Source organism: Xenopus laevis, chromosome 8S (assembly GCF_017654675.1).
Source record: "Xenopus laevis strain J_2021 chromosome 8S, Xenopus_laevis_v10.1, whole genome shotgun sequence".
NCBI classification, from domain to species: Eukaryota; Metazoa; Chordata; class Amphibia; order Anura; family Pipidae; genus Xenopus; species Xenopus laevis.
Window position 1 is genome coordinate 85,450,488 of NC_054386.1, and position 22,414 is coordinate 85,472,901.

A 22,414-nucleotide genomic window follows, 5' to 3' on the forward strand; every position below is an offset into this window, starting at 1 on the left:
CTTACACCCAGCAAGGAGGTTGCATATTTACTTCCTACCTCTACTTATTATTGGAGTCCTATTCCTGCACTTCTCCAACTTAACTTTTGTAAACTTATGTAAAATCTAATGACGAGAATGGACAGTATGTCTTAAAGGGGTGGTTCACCTTCAAATTAACTTTTAGTATGTTCTAGAATGGCCAATTCTAAGCAGCTTTTCAATTGGTCTTCATTATTAATTTTGTATAGTTTTTTAACTATTTGCCTTTTTCTTCTGACTCCTTCCAGCTTTCAAATGGGGGTCACTGACCCCATCTAAAAACAAATGCTCTGTAAGGCTACAGATTTATTGTTATTGCTACTTTTTATTAATCATCTTTCTATTCAGTCCCTCTCCTATTTATATTCCAGTCTCTTATTCAAATCAATGCATGGTTACTAGGGTAACTTGGACCCTAGCAACCAGATTGCTGAAATAGCAGAATGGAGAGCTTCTGAATAAAAAGCTAAATAACTCAAAAACCGCAAGTAATAAAAAATGAAAACCAATTGCAGAATTTTACTCTACATCATACTAAGGGGCAGATTTATCAAGGGTCGAATTTCGAAGTGGAAAATATTTCGAAATTCGACCATCGAATTGAATACTACGAAATTCGAAGTTGAATTCGTATGATTTTTTGCATCGTACGATCGTACTCTGATCGTATTTTGAATCGTACGATTCAAACGATTTTATCGTACGATCGTACGATTTTCGTTCGAATACAAAAAATTTAGAAATATGCTCTGGAAGGTCCCCATAGGCTAACATAGCACTTCGGCAGGTTTAAGTTGGCAAAGTATTGAAGTCGAAGTTTTTTTTAAAGAGACAGTACTTCGATTATCGAATGGTCGAATAGCTCGACGATTTTACTTCGAATCGAAGGTTGAAGTCGTAGTAGCCTATTCAATGGTCGAAGAATCCAAAAATTACTTCGAATTTCAAATTTTTTAACTTCGAAAATTCCCTCGATCTCACTTCGACCCTTGATAAATCTGCCCCTAAAAGTTACCTCAAAGGTAAACAACCCATTTAACTGTCCATATAAAGCACCATAATACAATTTTGTTTAAGAGGATCACATTTTTGATCTTCCTCAGGTCCTGGCACCTAGGTCCAATAACAGTTCTTGCACCCATGTAGTAATAGTCCTGCCCTAGGAAGGTCTATCCAATACATACGTAACTTCTCATTACTATGATATGAACCTAAAAGGGACTGCACTATAAGCTGTAATTATTTTACAGGCAATTTTCTAGGCAATTGCTACACTTTAGTCTTAGGTGGGAGTTATTATTCGTTAAAGTGAGAGATGCTTACCCTTACAAGTCGAGCTCTTTTAACCAAGTCATTAAGTTTACGCAAAGCAGAGTTCCTGGGTAGATTCTGTATGTCCTGGAAAAGGTCCTGTTCTTCTAGTTCAAATAATCCCCTGTTGTCAGAGATCATTAGGGGCTCTGACCAGAACGAACCAATAAAAACTCTTAGAACTTCAGGAGTATTAAAAACTTTGCCCAAAGACCACATCAGGGCACCATAGACACGCATGAGCTGTTGAGTGTCCACCATGTCAGCTTTGTTCAGGACCACACGAATCTTGTCCTCGTTGCCCTTTAGGGCTCGAATGGCTTCAGAGAACTCATCAGAGATCTCCAGTTTGTGGGCATCAAAGAGAAGGATGATACGATCCACCCTTTCAGCAAACCACTGAAGGACTGCAGCAAAGTCATAACCTGGGGAGGAAAAATGGGGACAAGAGGAAGTCAATGTCCTAAGATCAAGAATCCAACCTATCTTCAGAAATAGTTCTAGATACCACCAAACGGCGACCACCCAATAGTAGAGACACAAGTGGAGATTCGGGGAGATTAGTCGCCTGGCCACAAATCGCCTCTTCTTCAGGTGTCTAATCTCCCCGAACTGCCTCCCCGATGGATTGCACTCGGAGCACTTCTTTTTCCGAAGTTTCCTAGTGAGGCAGTTCGGGGAGATTAGTCGCGCGAAGAACAGGTGATTTGTCGCCGGGCGACTAATCTCCCCGAATCTCCACGTGTGTCTCTGCCCTTAAAAACATGTAACAAAAAAGCCAACTGATTAACAGACAGGTAGCGAGACTAGTTACTTCTACCTTGCTTCAGAACAAAAAAACATGAAAATGATTAACAAATACAAGCAATTACAAATAACAACTTAAAATTCACTGCAAATGTTTAATACATAGGAATTACTTTAAAAACTGTTTTTGGGAAAAGATCTCCCTTAAGCCCACTATTAGTTGACTGGCCTGTGTTTGAAGCATCCAGATGGGCATGCAGTATGTATGGAGATGTTTGGGCAAAAATCAGCCCCTACTATATATGTTGTATGAGGGGGGGGGCAAACTGATCCAAGCAATGGTCAGATAATAACAACATTAAGCTATAGGGAGTGGTAAGAGTAGGTGGCCATAGACACACAGTTCGTATCGTACGAATCGAGGATTCGTACGATTTTCGGATCGTATGTGGAGTGTGCCGACATCTTTCGTCCGGCGGAGATCGGTCGTTTGGTCGATCGGTCAGGTTTGATTTTGACCCGACCGATCCCGCCGGAGCCCACGGCACATCGTAATCGGATTGTTCGGCCGTTTGGCCCGATATAGCCATGCTCGTTAATGGCATATCGGGGAAAGTGTAGGGAGGAGGGTTTTGGGTTTTTGGAGAACTGGGCTGATTTTTCAGTCGGCTACAGGCTCTTTGCTAGGGATGGGCTGCACCTCAATGATGATGGGGCAGCTGTTTTGGGAGAGAAGATGGCTAGAGGGTTGGAGGAGATTTTAAACTAGGTGTGGGGGGGAGGGTTCAGTAAAAGATTCAGTGGTAGACAGGTTAGATGAGATAGTGGGCAAAGAAAGGGAAAATGGGGGAGGAGATTTGGCTAGGGATACTGTTAAGGATAGGGAGGACCACATGTCATATGTTCAATATGGTGCCAGTATTAAATGTGTGTTTACAAATGCAAGAAGTCTGACTGGTAAAATGGGAGAGCTGGAGCTGCTGGTGATGGAAGGAAAATATGATGTGATTGGTGTGGCCGAAACATGGCTGAATGAGTCGCATGACTGGGCAGTAAATATCAGTGGCTATACTTTGTTTCGGAGGGACAGAGGCAATAGAAAAGGAGGAGGGGTATGTCTGTATGTTAGGCAGGATTTAAAAGCTCATATAAAGGAGGAGTTTATGTTAGAAAATGAGGGGGCAGAAGTCGTATGGGTGGAGTTCTTAACCAATTGTAAAGAATCCAGCAAATTAATTGTAGGCGTATGCTATAGACCCCCTAATGTAAGTGAGGAGGAAGAGACAAAGCTCCTAATGCAAATAGAAAAGGCTGCTAGTTTAGGTAAAGTAATGATAATGGGGGATTTTAATTACCCAGATATTGACTGGAGCAACGGTACTGCTAGATCAGTTAATGGGAACAAGTTTATAAACTTATTGCACGACAATTTTTTAGCACAGGTTGTTGAGTAGCCTACCAGAAAAAATGCTATTCTTGATTTAGTGATCTCAAATGACCCAGAACTTATAGCAAATGTGCAAGTCATTGAACCCCTGGGTAATAGTGACCATAATGTTATATCTTTTAATGTCTGGTGCAAAAAACAAAAATATACTGGGGCAACAAAAACCATGAATTTTGCCAAAGCTAATTTTAGTGCCTTGAGGGCTGCCCTACAGAGCATTGATTGGGGCATTAGGTTTTCAGCTAAAAACACAGAACAGAAATGGTTGTCCTTTAAAATGATATTAAATCATTACTGTTCTCAATTTATTCCCTTAAGGAGTAAATGTAGAAGCTCTAAGAATCATCCTGCGTGGCTTAATACAGAAGTAAAGAAGTAAATGGGAAAGAAGAGAAAGGCATTTAAAAACTACAAATCTGTAGGGACAGAAGCTGCATTTAATGAATATAAACACTGTAATAAATGTTGTAAATCAGCAATCCGGAAGGCTAAGAAAAGAAATGAAGAGTTAATTGCGGTGGAGGTGAAAACTAACCCTAAAAAGTTTTTTAAATATATTAATAGTAAAAAGATGCAGGTTGAGAGTGTTGCTCCATTAAATAATGGTACCAGTATGGTTGTAACAGATACAGATAAGGCAAATGTGTTAAATCAGTTCTTTTCTTCAGTGTATACAATAGAGGAGTCTGGGTTCACAGGCTCACTTAATAACTGCACGAATGGTTCAGCTCAATCTAGTCAGTGGCTGACTCAGGATATGATTCAAAAGCTTTAATACAAATTAATGTAAACAAGGCTCCAGGGCCTGATGGCATACACCCCCGGGTTCTAAGAGAGCTTAGTTCAGTTTTAGACCAGCCCTTATTTCTGATTTTCTCAGATTCACTGTCATCTGGTATGGTGCCTATGGATTGGAGAAAAGCTGATGTTATTCCAATATTTAAAAAGGGATTACGATCTCAGCCTGGCAATTATAGGCCAGTAAGCTTGACATCTGTGGTGGGCAAATTATTTGAAGGCTTGTTAAGGGATCACATTCAAAATTTTGTCCTAATGAATGGCATTATGAGCAACAATCAGCATGGCTTTATGAAGGATAGGTCATGTCAGACGAATTTGATTGCATTTTATGATGTGGTAAGTAAGATTCTGGATAGTGGGGGGGCAGTAGATGTGATCTATTTGGATTTTACCAAAGCGTTTGATACCGTGCCCCACAAACGACTGCTTTCTAAACTAAGGTCTGCTGGGCTTAATGAAGTCGTTTGCACATGGATAGGAAACTGGCTACAGGATCGGGTACAGAGGGTGGTTGTTAATGGGACATTCTCTACTTGGAGTAAGGTTCTTAGTGGGGTCCCCCAGGGCTCAGTATTGGGTCCACTTTTATTTAACTTGTTCATTAATGACTTAGGGGAGGGTGTTGTAAGTAATGTATCAGTGTTTGCAGATGACACAAAATTATCCAGCCCAATTAATTCCATCCAGGATGTGACATCCTTGCAACAGGATCTTGACAAACTGGCAATCTGGGCAGCTAAGTGGCAAATGAGATTCAATGTTGATAAATGTAAAGTCATGCACCTGGGATGTAAAAATATCCAAGCCACTTATACCCTTAATGGGACTGCACTAGGCAAATCCATTATGGAAAAGGACCTTGGAGTCCTTGTAGATGATAAACTTGGCTGTAGCAAGCAATGCCAGTCAGCAGCATCAAGGGCAAATAAGGTCTTGAGCTGTATTAGAGTCACGGGAGGAGGGGGTCACGGGAGGAGGGGGTCATTCTTCCAGAGGGGGTCATTCTTCCACTGTATAGAGCACTTGTAAGGCCCCATCTAGAATATGCCGTACAGTTTTAGTCTCCATCACTCAAACAGGACATTATTGTATTAGAGAGGGTACAGAGAAGGGCAACTAAGCTGGTAAAAGGTATTGAAAATCTTAGCTATGAGGAAAGACTGGCCAAATTGGGGATGTTCACGCTGGAGAAGAGGCGCTTAAGGGGTGATATGATAACTATGTATAAATATATAAGGGGATCATATAACAATCTCTCTAATGATTTATTTACCAGTAGGTCTTTCCAGCTGACACAAGGTCACCCATTCCGATTAGAAGAAAAGAGGTTCCGCCTAAATATTCGGAAGGGGTTTTTTACAGTGAGAGCTGTGAAGATGTGGAATTCTCTCCCTGAATCAGTGGTACAGGCTGATACATTAGATAGCTTTAAGAAGGGGTTGGATGGCTTTTTAGCAAGTGAGGGAATACAGGGTTATGGGAGATAGCTCATAGTCCAAGTTGGTCCAGGGACTAGTCCGATTGCCATTTTGGAGTCAGGAAGGAAATTTTTCCCCCTCTGAGGCAAATTGGAGAGGCTTCAGATGGGTTTTTTGCCTTCCTCTGGATCAACTGGCAGATAGGTAGTTAATAAACAAAAAAAAAAAAAGGTTGAACTCGATGGACATGTGTCTTTTTTCAACCTTACTTACTATGTTACTATGTATGTTACTATGTATGAAAGATGTCGCCAAACGAGCAGATCTTTGCGTCTATGGCCACCTTAATGAACAGCTGAAGGCAGATGATATGAAAAGAAGTCTTAGAAAGAAAGTTCACTTTTACATGTACTTTTCTATGTATGTAACTGTGTTCTTAATTTGTTCTTTGCTCTTTTTGTAAATATTTTACTTTGCCTTTTGCTAGGGGCCTGTGGCCCTGATACAAGAAAGCCAACTGACTGAGAACCTTGATTATTTTATTTTCCATTGTGCTATATAAATCTACTTATGGCTCTTTCCTAACTGCAGAACTGCAGATCAAAAATGTTACTTAGCAAAAAGACCAGTTACAGCCAGCCGTCCTGTTAATGAGTAACAGAATATGTTTTTTTCCCTCAGATATGATTAAACCATAGCAACATCATTTTCTATGACTCACGGTGTAATTACTCTTGCCTGACTGCTTTTCATCAGGGCTCGTCCAGCAACAGTAAACTAGGAAAATGTGACTGAAAGCTTTAAAGGTGTGGACAATATATTATTCTAATTTCCCGCAAAATGGCAAAAAATTCGAGAAAATTCGCTGGCGTCTCGTTTTTGACTCCGGTGTCCATTTTTGGCGCCGGCATCTGTTTTTTTTTTTTTACGCTAGTGAAAATGCGCCAGCGTTTAAAAAAACGGACGCCAACTTCCATTCTTTTTTGACGCAGGCAAATTTTCGCCACGAATTCTCGCCTAGCGAATAAATTCACCCATCGCTAATTATTATGTACACATTGCTGGATTTGAAGTCTAATAAAATATGACATTTTCCACTTTGGTTCGCAGGATGGCGTAGCATATTTCCTTGCATTGTTTACTTCAGGAAGAATTTGTTTACTATGGAAATAAAAAAGCTGGAAGTGACAAGTGCAAGGGGGAAAGCTTCTAATAACAAAATGATTGATTTCATATTGCCATGAAATTGTCCGAACTCACTTCTAAACTCTGCTTAAAGGAGGTTTTCATTTTCTGAGAAAGCAGCAGATTCATAAGATTTTTCACACTGTACAAGAGTCTCACTCTGTACCGAACACTTGCCTGACCCCCTTTGTGCCCTAGATTTGCCCCTAGCATGGCTGCACCCTCTGGTATGGAGAGATAAGGAAAATATTCATTAGTGGAAAAAATTTATTTTACATTGGGGATGTGATTCCGTTCCTACATTATTTTGTTTCCTTGCCAACAACAATGTTCCTCTTCTCCCCCTAACCTCCCCTTTCTTTCCACCTCTCCCTAGGACTCAAAGTTTCCAAATATGTCATGGAGCTAGTTGCCTTTTTTGGTGATTTTTAACTGAGTCAATGTGTTTGCTGTTCACAATGTAGCCTGAAGCCCAGGATAGACTAGAGAGAAGGCAAAAACCCAGGGAGAGGAAAGGGAGCATATATATATATATATATAATCTCATGGCAAAAGTACCATATCAGGCACTTGCTGCACCTCCTCTTTTAGAGACAAAAAATGACATTGACAGACCATAAAAAGATTCACTGCAAGATATGAAAACCCTACAGAATAAAACCAGTAGTGATGGGGGCGAATAAATTAGAGAGGCGTGAATTTCTGCAAAACTGGCGCGAAAATTCGCCAGTGTCAAAAATTTTCGGAACACGCGTCAGAAAAGTCACTCACGTCAAAACCATCACGCGTCAACATTATTTGGACGCGCATTGACTTTAACGCCGGCATCAAAATTGACACGAGAGGGAAAATTGACGCGGGCATCAAAATTCGCATTTCGTGAATTTTTCCGGCGAAGCAAAATGGGACAAATTCGCCCATCACTAAAAACCAGAGCTGCTTCAGAGTACTTTACAGGATGACAATTAGGGATCCACTATTTTGGATTCGGCCGAACCCCCGAATCCTTGGCAAAATATTCAGCCGAATACCGAAATGAATCCTAATTTGCATATGCAAATTAGGGGTGGGAAGGGGAAAACATTTTTTAATTCCTTGTTTTGTGACAATAAGTCACATGATTTCCCTCCCTGTCCCTAATTTGCATATGCAAAGTAGGATTCGGATTCTGTTCGGCCGAATCCGAATCCTGCTGAAAAAGCCCAAATCCTGACTGAATCCCGAACCGAATCCTGGATTCGCTGCATCCCTAAGGACAATATATGGTCAGATGTAGAAATAATAAAGTATTTTTGGTGCTCAGTGAAATGGTTCTAATTAATGATGTAACAATGGAGGAATCTGCTGGAGTCGGGAACTACAGTACCAGTCTGTGCTGATCAGAGCCAGCTCTAAGGAATCCTTCACGCCTTCCCCATACATTCCATGATGAACCAAACCAAACTCACTCCCCCGCAATGTCAGGGCATTAGAGTGATAGTTTGCTACTACATAATACAGGTATAGGATCTATTATCCGGAAACCCGTTATCCAGAAAGTTACGAATTACCGAAAGGCCATCTCCCGTAGACTCCATTATAATATCCAATTTTTTTTTAAATTATAGCCTTTTTCTCTGTAATAATAAAACAGTAACTTGTACTTGATCCCAACTAAGATATAATTAATCCTTATTGGGAGCAAAAACCAGCCTATTGGGTTTATTTAATGTTTACATGATTTTCTAGTAGACTGAAGGTATGAAGATCCAAATTACAGAAAGCTCCGTTATCTGGAACACCCCAGGTCCCAAACATTTTTGAAAACAAGTCCCATACCTTTACCCAGGGCCGGATTTACATAGCGGGCGCCCCTAGGCCCACTGCCGTTCGTCGCCCCTGTCCCCTCCCCTTTATTCGTGCAAATTTTCATGGAGATTGTATTTCTTCCGCATCCCCAATGTTTTTGAACCAACGTGGGTGTGTTTGGGCAGCATGCCGCCCAGCGCCGATCCGCGCCTTTATGCCGCCTGAGACGGCCTTCCATTGCCACGGTGCTCACATTTTCTGCGCAGGAGGGGGTCGGGGCGCTGCACGACGCTAGTGCAGAGAGCGCAATTGCACTCTCTGCACTAGAAGAGACGAATTTCCGGGTTGAAAACCGGAAATTCGGCTCTTATTTACCAGGAGCGGCATTTTTGCCGCCTCTGTTAACCAGGGGTGCGCTGCCGCCTGAGGCGAGTGGAACAACTCGCCTCATTGGTGGAGCACCCCTGATGCCTCCTCTCTAAAATCCTGCCGCCCTAGGCCCAGGCCTAGGTGGCCTTTCCTCAAATCCAGGCCTCCCTTTACCGTGTTTTAATACACAATATATAGAACAATTAACTCTCTTTTTCACTTAAACTGCAGCATTCAGCTACATGCAGCCACCACCCCAGATGGCTGTTCCCTATCACTGCGTTGTGACACATTATTTTTATCTACAATCTTACATGATACCTTTGAATGAATAACTAAACTGCATAGGGAAAATAGAGGATGTTGAGCTCTGTGTTCATTATTTTATAGGAAGGGGCAGTCCCTACAAAACAAAGGGAGCTAACATTTCTAGCTGTTCCGGAGTCTAATGAGAAAAACAGGCTTTTGGGTCTCTTTGTGAGAACATACCGAGGCTATTATTCAAAAATACATATAGATAGCAATCCTCTAGGGACAGCAATGTTCAGGCAGGGAAGTGATGCACAGAGATGCTGTATAAACAGGAGCGGTAGCACAGAGGCAGAGGGCCACTGGAAAACAGAGGAAAAGATTGAGTTTACAAACATGCAAGGTGGCACAGAGTCAGGTTGTTAGTGTATAAAAAATGAAGGTAGGGGATAGTGTAAAAAATGAGGTTTACAGAAAGGTATTGGACCTGTTATCCAGAATACTCAGGACCTGGGGCTTTCCAGATAATGGATCTTTCTTTATTTTAGATATTCATACTTCAAGGGGCAGATTTATCAAGGGTCAAAGTGAAAATTCAAAGTAAAAAAATTCAAATTTCAAGCTATTTTTGACTAGGGAATAGTCCAAATTCAATTATCGAATATCAAAATTTATCATGTACTGTCTCTTTAAAACTTCAACTTGACCATTCTCCATCTAAAACCTGCCGAATTTCTGTTTTAGCCTATGGGGGACCTGCTAGAACCTATATGGAGTCAATTGGTGGACTTTGAAAATGTTTTTGAAAAGTTTTTTTGAAAATACGTTGACTCAAATTTGATCTTACTTCGATTCTAACGATCGAATACAGCCTGTTCACCGGCAAAATGTTTTTTTTAATAAATTTTGGTTGGTCTCTTTTTATTAGAATTTCGAAGGTCAAAAAACGTCGAATTTCGACCCTTGATAAATCTGCCTACTAGAAAATCACGTAAATATTAAAGAAACCAAACGGGCTGCTTCTGCTTCCAATAAGGATTAATTATAGTTTGGATCATGTACATGGTACTGTTTTATTATTACAGAGAAAAAGTAAATCATTTTAAAAAATTTGGATAAAACAGGTGGGAGACAACATTTCCGTAATTCTGAGCTTTCCAGATAATGGGTTTCTGGATAACTGATCCCACACCTGTATTGTACAAATAAAGAAGGTAGCAAGCTAGTGACCAGACAGTCGGTAACACGGAGGCACGGAAGATAGTGGAGGTAGGGGTTAACAGCACAGGCAAAGGAGGCTACAACAGAACTAGGAATTGGGGTACAAGGAAAGAACACAGGCTGCGGGCAGAGAAAATAGGGTACAGGCAGAGAATAAAGAGTCAGGATACATAAAGTGCTCAGAGGAGACAGAAAGAGGCAAAGGTACATTGTGGATTATTGTTATACAGGAAAGAGAGGCAGCCAGGGTTTCAATAAGAAACTGAGTGACTTTCCTCTGGGTAATCTGGTTTCCTCTCATACTGCTAAAGAATACAGGCAGGTTAGCTGGATCTTAGATTGTGAGATCCTATAGACTGGTGTGCAGTGTCGGACTGGGACACCAGGAGCCCATCAATTAATCTTAGACCAGGAGCCCACTCTCCTCACTCAACCTTTATTTTCCTTGTCTCTTTTCTTTACATACTATACTCTATTTTTCCATCTATTTAGCCTCTTTGTTCTCATAGAAATAGGGAATGGCCATGAAATAGGCCAAAAGTTTAGCAGCATGAGGTTCCACTGACACCTGGGCCCACCGGGACTTTTCCTGGTATCCCGGTGGGCCAGTCCAACACTGCTGGTGTAAATGATGTAAATTGTCTCCAGTGTCCTGCTGTTATAATTAGCAATAGCTATATTCATGTCTGCAAAATGGAAGTATTGATGAAATGGTTTTGCAGGCAACCAGAGTAAAATGGCAGTAAGAGGTGGAAGAAAAAATCTGACTGCCCCCTCCAAGTTGGCTGCGCTCTAATCTTGTGAGAGACAGCTGTGAGCTGCCACAGGGAAGAACATGCAGTGCCAAATCTCTTCTCTCCCAGCTCCAATGTTGAATGAATCCTTTGTCCCACCCCAGCCCAACTTGGCCTGAATTTTCTCTTTAGTTTTCTCTCCTATTTATAGGAATTAGCAGTGCTAAATGTGTGTTACCCAAACTGAATCTCATGATACATGTACAGAAACAGTGTGGTGTTTGGACAGGGTCACTGCTGGAAACGGAATTAGCACTCGTTCTTTCTTGTATCCTGCCAAGTCACTAATCACCACAACTGAATACTGCTCTACTGTCCCCTAGTAGTGATGGGCGAATTTATTCGCCAGGTGCGAATTCGCGTCGAATTTGCGCGATTCGCCGCCAGCGAATAAATTCGCGAAACGCCGGCGTCAAAACCGAGTCGCCGGCGCCGTTTCGTGAATTTTTCGCCATTTCGCGTGAAATTCGCAAATTTTTTGGCGAAGCGAAATGGCGCAAATTCGCCCATCACTATCCCCTAGCAAGAATATGGTGTTGTGTAGTTTTACCACACTACAGTGTAATGTTACACAGACTTTGTGATAGAGATACAATGTACAGCAGTACAGATACAAATAATCACTCTTAGATTGACTTTCAGAGAGAGTCAGGGGGTAGAGGGTACATGGAGCGCAACTGCAATCAAACTGACCCATGTGTAATGGTTAGTGATGGGAGAATAAATTCGCCAGGCGCCAATTTGCGGCGAATTTCTGTTGTTTCACCACAGGCAAATAAATTCACAAAACTGCCACAAAAATTCACCGGTGAAAAATCCAAAAATGTGGGCAAGCATCAGTATAGTCGCAAGAATAAAAATTGTCGCGCGTCAAAATTATTCAGACGCCCATTGACTTTAATGCATTTGGACTAAATAGGCACGCGTATAAAAATTGTCGCGCCCGTCTAAATCGACGCGCTTCAAAATAATTTTGGCACCCATTGACTTCACTGCATTTCGCTAATTTTTCTAAACAAAATTCGCCCATCACTAGTAATGGTCCCTAACAAAACTTGCAATAATAAGGGATATTTACTTACCACACAGTGTGCAAATCATCTTGTTTTTTTACCCATAAAGCAGTGCTTCATGTGCACCTGCCATAATTGGGCCTCACAATGAATAGAATTGCCAGTGCATTTTTTTTCACAAATCTGAGCAAGTTGCAGTTAACATTTTTAGAGTGGGTAAGTTCAGGTGCAGATCATTAAAAAACAGATAGAGACTATTTATAAAAAAAAAAAATCTAATTTGGGAGGTTTTGAGTATTTTTCTGCTTTGAAGACCTCAAATTTTTTGAGTTTCTAGGGTAAAAAAAAATTTGAATTTGTAGTTAAAAAGCTTGAAAACTCAAATTTAGGCTTGAAAACTTGAATTTAAAGGGATACTGCCATAGGAAAACAAGTTTTATTCAAAAGTTAATAGTGCTGCTCCAGAAGAATTCTGCACTGAAATACACTTCTCCAAAGAGCAACATTTTTATATTTAATTTTGAAATCTGACATGGGGCTAGACATATTGTCAGTTTCCCAGCGTCTCCCAGTCATGTGACTTGTGCTCTGATAAACTTCAGTCACTCTTTACTGCTGTACTGCAAGTTGGACTAATATCACCCCTCCCCCCTCAGCAGAACAATGGGAAGCTTGCTAACACAAGATAACAGTTGCCTGGTAGATCTAAGAACAGCAATCCAGGTCCCACTGCGACACATTCAGTTACATTGAGTAGGAGAAACAACAGCCTGCCAGAAAGCAGTTCCATCCTAAAGTGCTGGCTCTTTCTGAAATCACATGACCAGGCAAAATGACCTGAGATGCACCTACACACCAGTATTATAAATTTTAAAAAATGTACTGGTTCAGGAATAAACTTGTAGAGTGAATTATTTGCAGTGTAAATAGTGTAATTTAGAAATAAAAATGACACCATAAAAATCACGACAGAATCCCTTTAAACTTGAATTTAAAAAAAATGCCTTGAATTTTGCCTAAGACAAACCCCATTGACTTCTACATGAACTCGCCAGCTTTCAGATACTGATTTTTTACATTCATAATTTTTTTTTGCTTAACAAATACCAGGACATTTGAGTTTTTGTAAATATCGTTCGAATTTGTGAGTTTTTGTGTAAAAATTCAAATGTGAACCTTGATAAATCACCCCCTAGAGTTTGATTCTTTTGGAGCAAATCTATTTTACCTATTGAATATAGCCAGGTCAGGGCAGAGGATTAAGAGCTAAAATGTATTCTTGTTTTCTTGCAAACAGACAAAGATATAAAAAACAATCTCACAAATCTCGATTGCCTTATCCTCCTCAGCTTCGCTTGTATATTTCTTGCAAAAAACATTTCTGTCTATTGGACTCTGATAAAACAATCAGTTTTACTTGCATAACAGCTGGTTTTCCACTACTTTAGGCTGGGCGTTGCCTTGAATTTACACACACCAAATTACATGTACTTTTGAAAAACAAGCCACAAAATCCATGCATGCATTCTTGAAAGATATATGTGCAAAATGATATAATATGCTTGTTAAATCTTATAAAACCACATTCACAATGCATTTCGGATTTTGAGCTTTTATACTATGGCACGTGAGGAAGTATAAACACACAGCATGAAATGTAGACTCAGACAGGGTGTGTGATTAAGTAGGAAAAGGCTTCCCCATATATCCCCTCCCCCACCCCTTACCATTCTCGGCTTCGTACACAACTCTGTTATTGGGTTCTCCTTGGTAAATATCCAATATAAATGCAAGGATGTGGCAGTTGAGGGGTGAGAGGTTCTTTGTGGTACAGGGGTGGAAGAAATAAGGATCTAGGTTTAAGGTTTAGGCAGCATCCTGCGTGTGTCTATATTGCATCTTGTTGTATGTTGTAGTTATTTACTCTACGGGGCAAATTCACTAACCTCCCAAAATTCGGCTTCACTCAAATCGCAACACTCCGCCAGAGAAAATTCACCAGGACAACGCTTATTTACTAAAATGCAAAGTTGCCTCCAGGGCGCTGAACACTAGCGTTAATTCGGCAAGCAAAGTGAAGTTGCGCTAGCGTTGCCTAATTTGCATACGGCGGGAAGTTAAATTACAATGGATGTATATGTAGCAGCAAAAACATTACACTACACAAGCCCAGGGAACCTTATTAAAATAAAATAAAGTTGTTATATTGCCCTACACATGAGCCCAGTGTATAGTTTATGTGCCATATGTTAGGAAATGTAGGGGGGAAGCCGGGTACCCTAAAAAAAAATTACACTCTTTTGCAGCCTAACACCCTGAAAAACTGAAAAGACGCCAGCGTTTTTTGGGACTTAGAAAAATTTTCAACTATTTTTTGAGGAACTCCTATCTACTCTATTGCACTTGGCCTGGTCTGAGGTGGCGAAGGCAAGTCTGGCGCAAGAGGTAACATTCAGTAAAATCCGCATCTTAGTGAATTTGCGTAGTTACGTCCATTCGCCAGAGCGAAAATTCGCGTTAGAGTGCGAAGTAGCGCTAGAGTCTATCTCCTTCGCTAGTGAATTTTCAGCAGCTTTAGTCACTTCGCCCTTTAGTGAATTTGCCCCATAATGTTCATTTATGGTTTGTGCATCTGTGATACATTTGTGATTATAGTGCTGGCGTGTTATTCTTTGTTGCAGTGGATGTGCTCGGTATTGCCGAGCTTGTGTATTGTTCTGTGTGTTGTAGGCTATGCATGTTGTTTGTATGTGTTGTTGCATGTGTTCCATCCTTACTTACTTTTTGTTGCAATAATTCTTTATGAAGGTACTGATTGATATTGCAGTGAAAGTTCCCCTTTGTCTGTAAAAAGCTGTGCATGTTGTCTCACATTGCCTGGTGACAAAGGGATAACATAACTCCTGAAGAGAACAACCCACCCTCTCACCTCCCTGAAGTTTACAGAACAGAGCCAGAAGGCAAAGTGCCAAAGGCAAAGATGCAGTAGCTCCTAATAAGAATGGACATTTTTATAAACAAGAGAGTATTATATTTGGATCAGATAATGGGCGCTGAATCCTGCTGCCCCCATGCCCTTCCCCTCTTGAAACACACCGGATAAGATTTTATGTTCTAAGCACAACTTGACCCCTAACATTGACCGGTCCTTCCAAAAAATGACCTCAACCAATCTCAGCTTCCTGTAAGACCATTTAACTATGCAAATACCTCCATGGCATTAGAATAACCTGAAACCAGTACAAAAGCTGCCGCTGAGTACCCCTCAACCTACTCCAACTAGTCTGTCCAATATTAGTACTAATACCCCCTGAGTAAATTCAGAAACGGCCCTACGATCCATCATGGCGCTTGCTCCACCTTGGAAAACTGTAAATGCAAGGAACCATTTTGCAAACCCATTACTCTACTAGGTCTAAAGGCTAGTGTGTGTGTGAAGTGTCTAATCCATGGAAATTCCATATCTATTTACAGCTGAAAGGCCTTTTATGCACCATGGAAAATCAAGCCTAAGTGGGTTTACACTAAGCTAACATGCTCACAAACAGCTGTGCTAGTGGCTAGCAGGGTTTTTCCCATAAAGACTGTAATAATATCCAAACACGTGGCAGAAGTGATCCTAAAACGGAGAATCTGTTCAAGTGCTAATAACAAAGTACTAAAAAAGGATACCAAATTGTGCATGTATAAACCACTATTTACAAAGGTACTTGTATCTATACATGCTTCTAAGCAACTTGTTGCAAGTGCCAATGCACCTATCCAACAGGCTTTTTTTGGGCAGAAATGTTGCATTATGGATAAAAATCACAATGATTTGAGTATGAATTTTGCACTGTGTTCTTTTTTCATTAATTATGCTTTGCAGTAGGAAGATATTTATGGGTATGGGCATATGGGGTGATTTCAGATGCTTTGCTGCCTATCATTTATAGTCTCTTTATTGGTGGTGTGGTGTCAAATTGCCGCTGATTCTCTGCTACGGCAATTGCCTGAAGAAATCGTTGTATGACTGTCACTTGGAAACATGTCACACCACCAAAGTAACCAAAATCACTCTGAGTGGCATTTGATTAATGGGAGTTTAACTTTGGTCAATGGCTGCTACAGCAGACATGGATCCCATCGCTGAGCTTGCAACAAATGAGAGTAATGTCAGGGAGCACATTTTCAGGGGCTCTAATGGCTCTTAGGTAAGGATTATATAAATTGCTGGATTTCTTCATTGTATATATGCAGCATTTTGTGGCAGCAATTAGATACCAGCTACTCACTACATAATCCAGAGGTCCCCAACCTTTTTTACCCATGAGCCAATTTCAATAGTAAAGAGAGTTGGGGAGCAACACAAGCATGAAAAAACTCCATGGGGTGCCAAATAAGGACTGTGATTGGCTATTTGGTAGCCCTATGTGGACTGGTAGCCTACAGGAGGTTCTGTTTGGCAGTACAGCTGGTTTTTATACAACCAAAACTTGCCTCCAAGACTGGAATTCAAAAATAAGCTCCTGCTTTGAGGCCACTGGGAGCAACATCCAAGGGGTTGGAGAGTAACATGTTGCTCACGAGCTACTGGTTGGGGATCACTGACATATTCAATCAAATGGGAAGCACCAAAGTGGTACAAATAAAAACATGCCCAGGGTCCTTCTCTGGCCACCCCAGTGCTGCGCCAGTGCGCTGTGTATGTACGCATGTGCCAGTGGGCGCAATGTTTTTTCCGGGCATTAAAGGAGAAGGAAAGCTACGGAGGCATTTTATTGCCAATAGATTAGCTGCAATAGTGAAAGCTAGAATGCTATATTTAGTCTGTAGAATGTTTTACCATACCTGAGTAAAAAGCTCTAGAAGCTCTCTGTTTGTTTAGGATAGGAGCTGCAGTATTAATGTGGTGTGACATCACTTCCTGTCTGAGTCTCTCCCTGCTCTGGGCTCAGATTACAGTAGAGAAGGGAGGGGTGGGGGAGAGGAGCAAACTGAGCATGCTCTTGCCCAGGGCAATGAGGTTTAAGCTGAAGGCAAGAAGTCTGATACAGAAGCCCATGTGTACACAATAGAAGGAAAGAAATGCTGTGTTTCTTTTGACAGAGGACTCAGAGCAGCATTACTTTGGGGGTTTACTGGTATATTTAGATGGACCTTTCTGATAAGGCTTACTTAGTTTTTACCTTTCCTTCTCCTTTAAGGAGCCTTCCGTTTGCAGATGTGGGTGCGGATCTGGGCACCCACCGGGTTTTTTCCCGGTGTCCCGCCAGCACAGTCCAACCCTGAACATGCCAACATATATTCCAGTGAGTAGCAGTGGGTGCTAAGGGACCTGCAGTGCTTCGCATTCAACTTTATACATGATATTATACCGTTTATAATTAAAAAAAAGATACAACAAATTCAGTAAGACCTCTAGGAAGCCATGGAGACAACATGTATAACACACAAACTATTATGGATATAATTGACAGTTTTGCTCTAATGTATTGCCAACATTCTACTCACCTCTGCTCACCCGCTGCTTGGCACCAGATAGGATACCTGGAGTGTCTATAAGACTAATGCTTTCCAAAACCTTATTAGGCAAATGGGCACACATAAACCTGCAAGAAATATATGAATAATTAAGTCCCTCTATTAAAAAGAAAGTGATGGAAGGTTGATGATATGAACATAGATATAAGGCGTGGAAACAACAGGTTTCATAATGGTCAGGGTTAAATCTTGATAGTGAAGTGATATATTTCTTTACATGAGGAATCACGGCTACAACAAATCCCCTGCGGTTACCCATGGCCTCCAAAATGGTTTCATTCTATGTAATTAAAAACACAGTAACTAACATGAGGTATTTCAAAGGAATTTGCTTCCTTCATACTTTTTTAATGGAAAATTTGATCTAGGTGATTGGGGTCTTGGCTCTAAGCCTATTGCTTTTTTTGCCCTGGGGGATTTGACATCTCAGGTGTGCAAGGAATCTATACAAGGGTCCTGCTTAGAAATAGCAGCCCTGACACACACACACACACACATATATATATATATATATATATATATATATATATATATATATATATATATATATATATATATATAATATATCTAATGCAATATGCTTCATAAAAAAAGCACCATTCTACAAATCAAATTTTAAGTAAAATTTTAGTAAACTTGTTTCTGGAATTGCAGCTGCATTTTGGGTAGATTGTAGTGAGATTATAGCAATAGCCAAATAATAGTGTTTTGCTCTTCTGACCCAAACAGCAGCTGCCGCAGCATCTCCCTTAGAAGTCTTTAAACCCGATCAATACGAATCTCTGCTACAGAACAGCACAGTATGAAATCCTGGAGCATAAGTCAGACATGGGTTGAATCTATATTTATACATTTGTTCATCATTTGATTAGTATGAAAGTTACTGTAATATCTATAAGAGGCACCGTGAAAGGTATTTCTACTTATTATTACTTTTTTACTTATTATTGCTGAACTGTACTGTCAGCTGTCAGAGAGCATCACAAGGAAGCTGCAGAATGTATCCTCCAGTTCAATATTTGACCTGCTTCATATAAAAGTATAACAGAATTTGTTATCACAAGTTTCACTATTTATCATCTCTTAAGTTAACAATGTTTCGGCTCCGGCTTGGGGCCCCAAACAGGAGGCAAAACGTTGGTGTAAATGATAGAATAAAGATATTTGGAGTGTGAACCACCTTCATTGTATGCATTTAATCTTTTTGGTTCTAGGCACCCAGCTCTAAAGGGAGTGCACACTATTTTTTCAAGATTTTTAAAGTATTGCCTTTTTTTTGGATACAACAGGGATTACTTGAAAGATGCTATCTGCACAGTGGCCTTTAATATACTGATATTGGTAAGTGCAAACGATCACCTGTTTCTCTGTGTATAAATGATGTGGTCACACCCTCATTGCACCTCTGCGCCAAGGTTCAAAAATGTTTAGTGGTGAGCACAATTTTCTCAATTGCTATTATTTATTTATAAAGGCAGCTGTAAGAATTGATACAATAGTTGCTAATATTCCACAGATGCTGAAAAAAAGTATCAACTAATTGTATCAGCTAAATGTAGCAAATTGTAATAGTTTTGAATCTGCACTAGTGATACGCCCGATCGGACCAACCTCCCATCCCTGCCGGCTTCCTTTTTTATAGACGAGGACGTGCTCCCCCGCCCCTTTTGTGACATCATCGGCGGGGTGGGTCGGCGCAGGTCTATAAATTGAAGTTGGGCTCAAGCGGAGAAAGGGCGGGTCGGGTTCAACCCGACACATCACTAAACTGCACCTGGATCACTGAGCTGCCAGACTGAAACACTAGAGACAGGGACATTAACTTTTATTTTAGAAAAATGGTCAAAAACAAAATGATGGAAGCAACGGGAAAAAAGTCTATTTTCTAGTGAAAAATCTGAAAACGACTGAACTGAAAAAAAAGTGTTTGGAAATCACCACTTGTGCCCAACAGGGATTGCAATCCCCCCCCCCCCACCACAAACAACTGGAATGCAAATCCCATCATTTACTATCTGCCTTCACCTGTCTGTACATGATGGGAGATGTAGTTGGACAAAAGTGGGAGAATCCACTGTTAGGCAAGAATTTATATGTACAGAATATACAGCTATAGGTGCATTAAGTACTGAACCAGCTGAACCAGCACATATTGATATCAGAGAGACTCATCATAGCTGGCAAAAACAAGGACTACCATTGGGATCCCTAAAGACAAATAATTGGTATAGCCACCAATGAAAAGCTTCCATACCCACTGAAGAATGATATAATAGCTTAATATAAAATCTGGCTCCCTTGGCTAGCCCATGAAAATGACCCCAGCTCTATATGGCCCTTCACCCATAATGAGGCAACACATTCATGAGGGAGACAACAACCCGAATAACCCAAGTCCAACACTTAAGTAGTAAGATTACCCCCGCCGCTATACAGTTATTATTTTAAATAAATGTTAGTCATATATTTTTCTTATTTCTTTTTTTCTTTAATTTCTGATTTTTCTTTTCTAACATTACTATGTAATTATTAAAGACAGGGTACCGCAACAAGCGGACAACCCATATTATATGTAATGAAAATCAATAAAACTTAGTTTAAAAACAAAAAGTTTTATCAACAACCTCAGCCTGCCAGGGCGTTCCCTATAATCTCCCTCTCTGATCATAAATCATTTCTTACTAAAAATTGACTAGGACACAGGTGCAAGTAGTCTCCATGGAACACTGAACATACATAGACCCACACCCAACATCTAGGGGCAGATTTACTAAGGGTTGAATTTCGAAGTTAAAAAAAAACTTCGAAATTCGACCCTCGAATTGAAATCCTTCGACTTCGAATATCGAAGTTTTTAGCAAGATTTTTAGCATATTCGAATGATCGAATAGAAATCGTACGATCGAACAATTAAATAATATAAATCGAACGATTTGAACAATTTTTAGCGATCAATCGAAGGATTTCGATTTGATCAAAAAAAACTAAGAAAAGTGCTGTGGAAGGTCCCCATAGGCTAACATTGCACTTCAGTAGCTTTAATTTGAATGTATGATGTCAACGTTTTTTTTTAAAGAGACAGTACTTCGATTATCAAATGGTCGAATATTCAAACGATTTTTACTTCGAATCTAAGTGGAAGTAAATTCAAAGTCGTAGTATCCTATTCGATGGTCGAAGTACCCAAAAAAATTACTTTGAAATCCGAACTTTTTTAACTTCGAAAATTCACTTGAGCTTAGTAAATCTGCCCCCTAATGTCAGCTCCTTTAATTGGCATTCCTCTCAACCTTTGTAGGAATAGCCAATAATAACCCCATGACTTAGCACAGGAGCGCCCATACTTTACTTATGTGAGGTCTACTTTTAGTGATGTTGTCCCATTATGATCTACATCCATAAAATATTGTTATCATTCTGTTCCATGGAAAATATTACTTAAATATTGATTTATGTAACCTTAACATAATAAATATCTGAATGAAAAGCATGATATAGGAGGGTGATTTAGACACATGACCGTGTCTTGAGATCTACTGATCCCAAAGGGTCTACTGGTAGATCCTGATCTATCTTTTGGGCACCCCTGCCTTAGCAGTTACATACTGAAGTAGGAATAGTTCCCAAACAGGCCTTATTGGGGTCGATTTCTAGAGGAACTGCTGTACTGTATAAGGGAATGAATATCCCATGTAAAATTATATTGGCCAGTAGTAAAGAAAAAGGAAAACTGGTCTCCTGGACCCACCTGTTCAGAAATGTGTTTCCGAAGGGATCGAGTTTGCGGAAAGGTTTCTTGGGATCCACCATGAGGGCATTACCAGGTATCACTCCTTCTGTCTCTCCATGCATGACAGCTATGAAGGAGTCGGTGGTAGGCTCTGGTCCAATTCGACTACCAGGGATGTCCTGCTCCAGCAGATACTTGATGAAGGTGGTCTTCCCGGTGGAGTATTGTCCCACCACCAGCACCATGGGCTTATTGTCAAAATCAGCATCCTCCAGCGCTGGGGAGTGGAAGTCATGGAACCTGTAAAAGTCCTCTACTGGCTTCAGCTTCTTCTTGTACAGGTCCTTCAGGCCTTCGGTCACTGTGTGGATGACCTCGGGGGTCTTTTTGGTTTTCTCGTTTTTGCCCATCCAGCTGAACATATTTCACAGTAACTTGCTCTGATGCACGAGTGGGTAAAGACTGGAAATTTGCTGCTCCCAAGAGAAGCTCTCCTTTTATTCTCTTACAATCTCTTCTCTATTCTCTTTAAGCAACTTGCTCCTCTTCCCTACTCAGTCACAAACAAAAAATAATCCAAAATCTCACAGGAGGGCTTGAAAAAGGGCAGGCAGGAACAGGGTGTGTGAGCAGAGGCATATGGGAGTAGGAGGGTGTGGAGAATGTGGGACCACCTTGCTAGCTTCTACAGAATGGGGATAGGTTCTAGGGTATTTTAAAAGAGCTGGGACTGCCTAACCCAGCCCAAACCAAATCAATATTACAAAAAAACAGTCTAATGCCAAAACATATGTTTC

The 22,414-nt window shown here is 40.6% G+C and overlaps 1 protein-coding gene across 1 annotated transcript in view; it reads right to left on the minus strand.

Moving 5' to 3' along the window:
- ehd2.S (EH domain containing 2 S homeolog) overlaps positions 1-22,168 on the minus strand; it is a 30,780-nt gene extending 8,612 nt beyond the window's left edge. The window contains 3 exon segments of the mRNA NM_001089067.1: positions 1,345-1,757; positions 17,858-17,955; positions 21,636-22,168. Of these exon segments, the coding sequence (NP_001082536.1) occupies positions 1,345-1,757; positions 17,858-17,955; positions 21,636-22,039 (915 nt within the window). The 5' untranslated portion in view covers positions 22,040-22,168.
- Between the last annotated feature and the right edge of the window lie 246 nt (positions 22,169-22,414).